The sequence below is a fragment of the Etheostoma spectabile genome, chromosome 15 (genome assembly GCF_008692095.1).
Source record: "Etheostoma spectabile isolate EspeVRDwgs_2016 chromosome 15, UIUC_Espe_1.0, whole genome shotgun sequence".
NCBI lineage: Eukaryota > Metazoa > Chordata > Actinopteri > Perciformes > Percidae > Etheostoma > Etheostoma spectabile.
This window is the reverse complement of record NC_045747.1, coordinates 7,852,878-7,864,030: the sequence shown is the minus strand read 5'-3', so window position 1 is coordinate 7,864,030 and position 11,153 is coordinate 7,852,878. Positions and strand designations below refer to the sequence as shown.

Below are 11,153 nucleotides of genomic sequence, written 5' to 3'. Positions count from 1 at the left end.
ATAACTTTTTTTTCATGGTTGACGGGAAGACAACACAAAAGGAGGATAGCCTATCACTATTTTTCTATTTACGATGACTCCCATGACTACTTACATGAAGAGGCTCACTTGTAGTAATAAACTAGAGAATTATCACCCGACCCTGCAGCTCCCCTAGCTCTATGTTTGTACAGGTTTGTATTACTCAGTGAATTTATGAATTTAGTTTTAATTTTTTTGCTGAATCCACGTTCACGTCCATGGGCGCTGAAAAATATTCAAAATAAAAAAAAAAAATTACAAAGGGGGAAATATCTGGGATTACTATTTTTACCACAACGTTTGACTCGATAAATCTACATGTGAGCCAGTTTCATGTCACGATCATAATCGTCTGAAAGTAACCGTATGACGTTTTCTTTTGCAGATGGAAGGTGACAATATTAAACACCAAAGTTTATAATGTGACAGAAGGACAACGAACATCATGGGTGAGTGGAGTGACATTTTTTTTTTATAATTTGTTTTGTTTTACTAGATGGCCTTTTTCAGGTGTAGTAGTTTGATCTGTGTGCAGTGGCATTTATCTTTGTTTTCTTTGCTTTTAAAAATTGTTAAAAGGATAACTTTTTTTCTTTTTCAAACTGGACCCTATTTTTCCAGGTTATGTGTTTAAGTGACTGATGGGACCAGTATTGTGCCAGATTGCTGCAGTCAGCAGTAGAGCTGCAATTTGTTCAAAGTATTTGATACCAATACGGTGACCTCAATATTAGATCCTAATCAACACTTTTTTAATACCAATTTTATAAAAATAAATTACAACATTACACAAAATCTTTTTATTTATTTTTCAGCTTCTATGAGCCCAGACTCTATGTGTAAAGAGAGCTTTTCCTGCCTACCTCTGCAACGTGTAACATTAGACAGCCAATCACACAATATTACATCTCGGGAGAAGCCTGCTGCTTGTTGGTGCATTGACACAGATGAGATGTCCTTCATAGATTTTGAATTACGAGGCATTTTTTGATACTCAATACATTAGAGGCAGTTCGGTCGGGGCCTAAAAAGTATTGAATTTGTTACCCAGCCCTAGTCTGCAGTGGTGAATCCATCTATGATGTAAGTTAATGGGCAATTGAGCACCTTCAATATACATCCACAAAAGTGCTTTTTTTCCACTGAAATGTTCAGATTATTGTTCCATGTGTCTGACAACATTATGGAAACAATCCCTACAGAGGTCAACCTTTATGTTGAAGAGTAAGACCCTTTTTCTAACATAAAAACATCCCCGAAATTGGTGATGCCAAACACACCAAACTCTATTTAAATAAACAGTAATTTTACCATTGTAAAATACATTTCATTCAGAGTCAACAAACAAAATAAAACTATCCAAAGGCATCTTGGTTTGTCTTTCAAATGTTACAACAATCGCCACTCTAGTTTGGTTGAAATAAAGTAAAATTTACCGATTTACATTTGGAAATGTGCTGGATCCATACATGCTAAAAGTATTGTTTTTTTAAATGGAGTATAATGGTTTTAACAATAGCGATCACAGAGCTGTTTCTGTTTTTTTTTTTTTTTAAAGGGTTTCATTCTTTATTAAAAAGGTCTATCTTTTGGGATCCTTTCCATGATGTTGCAAAACACTCAGAATAACAATCTGAGCCTGTCAGTGGCCAAAACATTTTTATTTTTTAATGAAATTTTATTTTTGCGACCCATTTTTGAATGCTGCATTCATAAGTATTTTTATACTGGCGATGAGTCAAATGATTATTTGTAAAATGAAAGAGGTCACCTACGGTGGCAAACACCTCATTTATCTCTCCACTCTGCAGTTGCCCTCAACTACACGGGGCATTTTAGAGTCTGTCAACACATTGCTTTGGTTCTGCACACCAATTTCACTGTTTATTCTAATCAGCAGCGGTCTTCAGCAAAAAACGCTTTGATAGTATAGCATAGTTGTGATAAACCCGCTGTGCTCTACTTGCCCAACACCCAACAATAGACAAGTTAGCGATAAGTTGGTGAACATAGTGAAGTAATTAGCAGCTGAAGAAGACAAGACCAAGCTAGCAAGGCGCAGTGTAGCCAGAAAAATCCAAATTAGGAACATTAGTACCTTTTTTTTTTATGTTTTAGACATCCAATAAATTAAAAGAAACAACACGAGACCGCAAGCAGCCCACCAGCAGCTGCAAGCATATTTTCAACACAGCTGGAAGAGTTATAGAAGAAAGGAGGACTGGACTATAACCTTCCACTGTGGAGGCTGTGCTTTTTCTCTACGATGCTCTGTAAGAGACTGTTTGGGCTCTAAATGGCTTTGTTTAGATTGTATAGCATGTTCGTTTTTCCGTGCACCAAGCAGCAGCAGCAGCAGCAGCAGCTGCAGCATCCTACTTCAGGTTTTCAAAAGTGCATTTACTCTGGTTGTGATAATTATTTGTTTAACATTGTGATATGCTTGAGGTGTTTTCTATTTATGGATTTTATTGTAAGACTGAGTGTCTTGCGCCAAGGCCGGGTTAGGGCCTAGATTTTGAGCCTGTGCAGGGCTCTAGCTAACATTACTCTGTATCCGCTGGATGTGTAAATAGGAAATTTTTCGCTAACCATAAATGATATGTCTTTTGATTGCTTCAGACAAGACATGCTCTCAAGTCATTAAGACTGTGTGGGTTGGGCGCCTGGACAGCTCGGTTGGCAGAGCGGGCCTATAAATAGAGGTTTAAACCTCGATGTAGCGGGCAAGGGTTCGACTCCGATCTGCAGCCCTTTGTTGCATGTCATTCCCCCCCCTCTCTCTACCCTTTTAGTATTTAGTAGTAGTAGCATCTAGAAGAGTGGCAACAGCCAGCCAGTGTTTGAAGCTCTGATATTAAGAGAGCTGATACTGATCCTTTGGTTAATGAATTGAAGTTAATAAATTTGTGCCTTGACAAAGCAGGATCTTTGGGACTGCACAAAGTGTGTGATATGTAGAAGTGGGCCTTTGGCAGGTTAAACCTCCCAGACAATTGATTGAATGAGACAGTACATCTATATAGTGGTATCTGAAACACACAGGGGGCATAGCAGAAAAGGGTTTGGGCCCTCCAGAAAGGCATTTTCTATGGGGCTCTTCCCCGCATCCACAACTATCCATTCTAGCATCTTTCTTGGCCTTCCTCACGTGAGGGCCCTGGGTACTCAGTCCCCCTTTTCCCCCTCAGTCCAATGCCCCTGGAAACCCATAGTAACAGGTAATCTGTGTAGATGTGTTGACAAAATGTAGAATGCTGTCCCATTTAAAGCATGTGCTACTTCCAAACATCTGCCAATTTTCAATTGTGGAATAAAACTATCTTGCTTCTCCAATTATTTGTAACCAAACATATTGTTTTGTCTTTTCTCACTACACAGCTGACGAAGTTGAGCAGTCACCCAAGAATTGGACTGAATCTCAAGTAAGCACTTGGCTAAGGTCCATTGGAGTGAAGGAGCAGTACATAAAAAAACTGTATGATGAAGAAGTAGATGGAAAAATCCTTCTTGCACTGAATGAGGACTTTTTGAAGACAAATATTTCAATGAAATTAGGGCCTGCTCATTTGGTTATTCAAAAGAGAGATGAGCTCATCAAATCCAAGCAAAGGTCTCAAGAGAAAAAAGAGCTGACTTGTGGCCAAAAAACTCAACCGAAACGGATTAATCAAGAAACAGTTCAATGTAATCCTGCCACAAGTGGAGGTCCTACAGCACAGACTCCGGAGAGAGATCAAGATGTCTCGAAGGACAGACAAACTGCTCAGAAACAATGTGTGTTGACTTCAAAGGAAGATTGCAGACCACGACCATTTGATCAAGAAGGGATTGATTTCATATATGTAAAGCACAGAGTTCTGCAACCTGAATCAGGTGCTTTTAATCTGACATCTCCATGCCATGAATTTAAGTCTCTTTCTGTAGCTGCTGCATTAGATCGCACAAGACTTCAAGCTAAGTTTGCCAAAGAGGTCCTTAAATTTGCAACTGGCTGTATGAACATCAGATCAAATGGTACAATACACTTTGGCGTGATGGATAGCAAGGAGGATGCAGGATATATGCATGGTGAGATAGTTGGTATCCCTATACCAGAGAAAGACATTTATGTGGATGCTTTGGACTACATTGAAAGGAGTTTCTCCTCCGACAAAGAGCATGTACGCCAGTGTGTGCGGCCACCAAGGTTCATTGAGGTTATGGATCGAGAAAGTACAGAAAAGAGGTATGTGGTAGAGGTTGACATTGTGCCTTCAATGGGTATTGTTAAGAACAAGGTGTATGCAGTTCGTCTGCCAAACTTCAAAGAGTCAACAAACAAAGTAGAATTTGAGAAAGAAACAATTCTGCGCAGGATCGGTTCAAAAACAGAGCCAGTGACAGAGAAAGACCTAAGTGATTTTTACCAGCGAGTCAAAGATCGGGATGCCCAAAGAGAAGAAGCAGAGAAAAGTCAGTTCCTCAGTGCGCCAGACTTATGCCAAGACCTCGGAAGAAAACTCACAATGCTAATGACTTGTGGGAAGAAATTCATGGAAAAGGATAAATGGTTCATATTTGTCACAAACAAGTTCAACCCTGATGACCTTTGCAACATTGACTGGCTTCTTAACATGAACATATTCTGTGTGTTTGACTTTGACCCAGACTCAAAGAAATCGGGTTTTTGCAGTAGATACCTTCAGCATCATGCTGCAAACATGCATTCTCTGCAGAGCTATAGAGTATCCGGGGACATGAGCATCAAAGAATTTACAAGCCACTTGCATCTTTTCGACCAAACTAGCTGGATCTTTTGTAATGGCCGTAATGACTTCAAAGGAAGTGAAACTCCAAGTGATGAAATGACTTGGATCAAGACAAAAATGACTTTCCTGCGGGAATCCGTGTCTCTGATTTGTAAACAAATCTTGCCAAAAGGGACGTTCCAGGTCATTTTTCTTCTCACATCACCAGTTGAGAAACCACTCTTGCACACTTTTAATGAGTTTTTCACAGACATGGAAGGCCATGAAGACATCATCTGCATCTGTGAGTCACAGGAAAACTTTCAGAAGTGGCAAAGCTTTGCAGAGGGCTCATGTGGAACAGAAACTGTGAACAATTCCAGTATTGTTGGGATGAAAATGAGTCACATTAATTCAACTCTGCAGCAAGTACAACCCGTAAAAGCAGGTGCCTGCAAACACTTGCCAGTCTTTGTAAAGGGGATATGTCTTCTTGAAACACACGTAGAGGAACAGATGTATTCTCTTGAAATTCTGACGGTCGATCATTCTGATGAAACAAGCGAAGACTTCATCAATGAGGAGAAAGAAAACATTGAACAGCAGTTCTACCGTGGTGGAAGAGTGACCTGGTTGAATTTCTGGCTTGCCGAGCGCAAGTATGTTGGAGATGTAATTGAAAGAGATGCTTATCGCGATGTTTCCGACCTTCTCTTTAGCACTTTGAAACGTAATGCAGATGAAACTCCGGTGAACAGCATAAACATCTACCATCATCCAGGAAGTGGTGGAAGCACTGTGGCAAGACAAGTGCTGTGGAACAAGAGAAAAGATCTAAGGTGTGCAGTTGTGAAGCCTTCATACTCAGCTGCTGTTGTTGCACAGCATGCAGTTGAATTAAGAGAATATGAAGAAAAAGATCCACAGAGTTGTCTTCCTGTGCTCCTCCTCATTGAAGACTCAGACAAAGAATATCTAGATGATCTCAGGAATGAACTAGAGGTTGCCATTCACACCAAAAGAATTCAGTATGTATCTCCATGTTTCATTCTGTTGAGCTGCAGACGATCCCATGATCCAGAAAAGAGGTGCAAGGAATCTCCATTACAGAATGTGTCTGTCACTCACAAACTGTCTGCTCAAGAGAAGAGGAAGTTTGCTGGAAAGCGACAGGTGCTTGAAGAACGATTTGAGCCTAAGTTCATCCTGACATTTGTTTTAATGAGTGAAGGATTCGCTGTGGATTACATTCATGATTTTGTGGAACATCTGCTTCAAGGCATTAACCATCAATCTGTTGTCACTCGCCTAATTCTCTATGTAGCTCTGCTGAACACTTATGTTCAAAACTCTTTCATCTCTCAATCCCATTGTGAAGCATTCCTTGCTTTAACTGTTCACTTGGAAAGGTTTCACCAGCATGAGTTTGAGAGATCACTCAGTGAACCTGCTAAACTAGTCTTCTTGCACCTTAGAGATGACAAGACGCACATTGAATCAATCAGAATTATCCACCCACTCGTTGCTAAAGAAATTCTCCAACAACTTTTGGGGGACCAACAGACCCAAAGCAGTTTAGCAATGGAATTGCTCTGCAAGACCGTGCTTTTTGACCACAGATTTGGGAGGGAGGAATATCTGTCATTTTTGAGAGCACTTTTCATAAGGCGAGCCAGAATAAGCAAAGGAGACAAATATGATAGTTTTTTCTCTCCTCTGATTGAGCATGTGTGTGAAAAGGAGAAAAGTCCAGACAAAGCAATTGAGCTACTCAAGGAAGCGTTCCAGCGTTTCCATTTGGATCCATTCTTTGCACAACAACTTGCTCGTCTTCATTATACTTATGAAAAGTTTGAAGAGGCAAAACACTGGGCAGAGACGGCAGCCAAACAGCTGCCCAACAACTCATACATACTCGACACAAAAGGGCAGGTGTACAGAAAATGGTTCCAAGCCAAATGCAAAGCAATTGACAATGTCAATTTACCAAAGACAGCCCAAAATATAGCCGATGCTATAGAGACTGCACTGAAAGCCCTGGAGTGTTTTCAAGAATGCGAGAAAGCAGCTAATGCAGATATGGAAAATCTTAACAGCTCAGGATTTTTTTCTGAAGTTGAGGTTGGATGCAGCCTGCTCAAACTGATGTCTTCATCACAAGTGTTTGCAAACAGGGCTAATGGCCATTCAGAGTGTATGAAGTACTTATTAACAGATTACATTCCGAAGGAAGTTGAAGATGCCTGGGAACCATTTCATGACCGTTTGAAAAAACTTCACAAGACAATGCAAGATGCCTTGGAATGGATTTCAGAAGACCTTAGTTACTTCCAGACAGATATTGATGCTGATGAAGGAGAGACCCCTGAAAGTCCTGAAGAGAAGATAAGCCATCCACTGACATGGTTGGCAAAAAAATCTTCAGAGTATGGGAAGTACTTCAGTGAAGCTTATTCTACTGCACTTCAACATGGGCAAAGTCCAGGCAATCTAACTCCTTTCCAAAAACGCATGATCATCTATCATCTTGGTGGGGGTAACATAACATCCATTCTCTCCAAGCTAACTGACCAGAGGGATGCAGTACCTCTTCTGGAGAACATCATTTCTCTCTACCCAAGCAATCCAGAAAAGGCCAAATTTGGTCAGAGGGATATTGTCAATTACATAATGACCCACATTTCTCTGAACTGCCTTTCACCACAGACTCAAAAGGTAGCTCCTCTGCACGTTCTGCAGGCACTTTGTCACCAGTTCCCAGCTGATAAAAGGAAATGTTTACCAAATGCCCTGTTCTTGCTAACCTTGCTGTTCTGGCCAGAGGATCATGAAACAGACCTTGAGAAAAAGAACAAATATGCAATTGTGCAATCAGCTGTTGAACACCTGGAAAAAGGCTACTGGAACAAGATGAAAGACTTTCCTCCAAGGAAAAGAAGGATTTACACCCATTTCTTTCTGGGCAGTGGGAATGGATTGGATAAGTTTGTCCAGAAGAAAAGGGTTGAAAGAGTCACAAAGGGGTTCTCAGTCTCTGAGAAACGCATGAAGTGGTTTAGGGGTGAGGCATGGAAAAAGCCTGAGATTGCCAAGATGCTGAAATGTGTGTCTGGATGGACTGAAGATGGAGTTGTGTACCTTGAGGGCCCCCAGAAAAAGAAGTTCCATATTCTGCCTCTTCATGTACCTTCAGTACCTCATAGTAATGAAAACATCACATTCTACCTGGGCTTCACATTCAGAGGCCCTGTTGCCTGCAACATCATTGTGAAACAATAGTTTGAACAATGATCCAATCACATGTGATGTGCATCAACTTGCTGAAGCATAGGCCTATCCCCGGTTATTGCCAAGAGCAAGAACAGATTATTGAAAAGATCAATTTAAACACCCAAGCCTTCTTGTAACGTATGTCAGTTAGGCAACGTATGTAAAAAATGAAACTTAAAAAATGTTGAGGCACATGGTATCGTATGAATAATGTATTTTTTTGTAAGGTTCTAAGCTTGATATTTACATTTTCCCCGTTATACTTGTATACATATACAAAGTTTACTACCAAATACAGTCCCATAGCACAGTTTTTGTGTATTAACGTATATGACTTCATGATTCACACAATAGTAATAACCATGCAACCTAAATTTAGTACTTCCCAGATGGGCTGCAGTTCACACCATCAAAATACATTTTGAATGTACTGTATCTTAAGTGACTATTTGTGCTTAAATTTTGCTAATTGGCTCACATTTGATGTAATTCTTGATTCATGACAGCTTTTTATCACTCTTCTACATTTTCCAAAACTAAATTCACCAATTGTCATGGCAATTGTTTCACTGTTTTAACAATACATGTTTTTAGAGCTAAATAGCAATATTATGTACAGTTGGGAAGAAATGTATATCGATATGCAACAGAAAAGAAATTGTGTAGTTCAGAATTTAGTGGATGTATTGATATTAAATATATATTTACACAAACTATGAAAAGAAACTGGTCCTTAAAATAAAAAACTATAAAGTGTATACCACTTTTTTTAATGCTAAAAGTTTTGTTCTGTATGTTATACACTTCTATTGAGTGATGTTAATGTTTTTGATAGTAATATGAATAACTGACTGTAAACAGTTTTTTAAATGTAAAACATGTCACTGAATGTCACACTCAATAAACTTTAATGAATGAACAAACTACGTCAACCTTTCTTGCTCAACGGATAGTGATAGTCTTTTTAGGAGCTATTCATTCATTTATATTTATTCATTGTGCAGCAACTGGCAGACGTTATAAGACAGTTTTAGGTCTATACTTAAAAAATAAACACAAATTGACATGATCAAGCTTTGGAACTACTAATTTTAACACTGTCCAAAGAACTTTATTATTGTTAGTTCCAAAGAATATGCACATATGGAAAACTTCTGCAAGAAAGAAAACACACATTGCAATACAACTTTGCAGTGTTTACAGTTTTAAGTAAAATTGTTTGTTTATCTTTTGTTCAGTAAATTAGTTGCAAAGATAAGGAGTGATAATTGCCAGTGTTTGATTATCTTTATTTTACACATGAGTACAGTCAAAAGAGCATTGTCTTGTTCCTCTCTATATTGTGATAGATAGATAGATAGATAGATAGATAGATAGATGTTATTGATCCCAAGAAAAATGGGAAATTCCTGGTAACCGCAGCAAAAATCCGTCACAAAGCACAAATAAGTGTAAATGAAATATGGAAAATATACATAAACAAATACATGAAATAATAAATAAAGTAAAAAGAACAAAATTTGAATATGTACAGGATGGGGGAACAAAAATGTGCAACTGTTAAATAATATGCTAAAATGTAAATTTAAATAAACCAAATGTCCAGGTTGCATTAGTGCAGTAGTGTGGTGTCCAAAAGTCTCCTCTACACCAGTGATGACGTGTTAAAAAGTGTTATTGTTTGTGGAATGAATGATTTCCGGTAGCGGTCAGTGCGGCATCGAAGCTGTCGGAGCCTCTTAGAGAAGCTGCTCCTCTGTTGGACCAGGTCGGGGTGGAGAGGATGGTCAGGGTTATCCATGATAGATAACAGTTTGTTCAGCGACCTCCTCTCCACCACAGCTTCAAATGTGTCCTGTTTGCAGCCGATCACGGAGCCAGCTTCCTGATCAGTTTGTTCAGTCTGTTTTTAATCGCTGGCTCCGATGCTGCTGCCCCAGCAGATGACGGAGGAGAACAGAGCGCTGGCCACAACAGACTGGTAGAAGATCTCCAACATCCGCTGCACCCGTTAAAGGATATAAGCGCTAGGAAATAGAGTCTGCTCATCCCCTTCTTGTAAACAGCAGTGCTGTATATATCTGCTGCTGTCTGCTGATATATACTGTGTGTGAGTTAAACCATGTAGCTTTAGAAATTATAAAATGACCCGAAAACCAAAATGTCGGGTGTCTTATTTAGGAAGCATTTTGGAAGTAGGCAGACTAGTTTTTGTGACTGAGACAAGTTAGGTTTTTGAGCACTTTTGTCTCAGTATGCTTGCCGTAGTTGGAAGTTAGTGTGCCTTTTGGTTCGGCTCCTTCAGACATGCTATTTCATTGTAGAATTCTTATTTCACAGAAAGTCCGCTTGTTCTGCTACACTGCAACATAGGCTTACCTGCCACTGCTCGCATTTAGTTAGAGAGAACTGCAAAATAAGAGCTCCGACACTGAACTGACTAGCTACTAATAGCTAAGAGCTAACGTAAGCTAACGGCTAACAAATCATTCTACCAGTGAGCCAATGAAAAACGGTTCAACGTCCGCAACGTAAACAAAACAGAATCATGGGTATATAATCTGGTGTAAGTAATTCTCCTTTAGCGATATGGTCAAATGGTTTTTTGAAATAGGTACAAATTGCGTAAGTATTGAATATTTTCACCGTATGAAGCACAAGTCGTGTATTTAAGAGCTCACTTTAAGTGCCCTAAAGTTTAATCTGGCAGAGCATCGCTGATGAGGGTATGGGGGGTCTGCTGTCTAAAGTATCTATAGCTGGGCTCCTCCTGGCCATTGCTTTGTCAGTATGTTTGTACATTAACCACTTGTCTATCCATCAGGCCAGACTGATTAGGTCAGTCTATGCTAAGCAAAATAAAACCAAAGCACATGAAAGACTTGGTAATAGTAATAATAAGCCAGCAAAACCACAGAACAATTCAGTGGAAATAAGAGGAGTCCACCCAAAAAGCTCCCAACAGACTGATATATCCAGGGATGATAAATGCACCATGGCCCCAGAGAGCCGGTTTGACTGTGCCAGGGACAAGCTTCTCGGCCAGAGAGAGTGTGAAGAGAGGGGATGCTGTTATGCCCCGCTGCATAACTTTGATGGACCACCTTGGTGCTTTTACCCCAGTTTGTACCC

General features: G+C 39.7%; 2 protein-coding genes and 1 long non-coding RNA gene across 4 annotated transcripts in view; 2 read left to right on the top strand and 1 right to left on the bottom strand.

Annotated features, from left to right (window-relative positions):
• The window catches only part of samd9l (sterile alpha motif domain containing 9 like), a 9,936-nt gene extending 1,737 nt beyond the window's left edge, over positions 1–8,199 (top strand). The window contains exons 2-3 of one of the 2 annotated variants that reach the window (XM_032538146.1): positions 407–470; positions 3,403–8,199. In XM_032538146.1, the coding sequence (XP_032394037.1) occupies positions 467–470; positions 3,403–8,030 (4,632 nt within the window). In that variant the 5' untranslated portion in view covers positions 407–466 and the 3' untranslated portion in view covers positions 8,031–8,199. The remainder of the gene's footprint in view (positions 1–406; positions 471–3,402) is intronic. The other variant, XM_032538147.1, reaches the window with a different exon arrangement.
• The window catches only part of LOC116703430 (uncharacterized), a 26,645-nt gene that overhangs the window by 1,890 nt on the left and 13,602 nt on the right, over positions 1–11,153 (bottom strand). The gene's annotated exons all lie outside the window — the stretch shown is intronic.
• Positions 10,028–11,153, top strand: part of gaa (alpha glucosidase) — a 9,615-nt gene continuing 8,489 nt past the window's right edge. The window contains 1 exon segment of the mRNA XM_032538154.1: positions 10,028–11,153. This exon segment is cut by the window's right edge and continues 4 nt beyond it. Within this exon segment, the coding sequence (XP_032394045.1) occupies positions 10,750–11,153 (404 nt within the window). The 5' untranslated portion in view covers positions 10,028–10,749.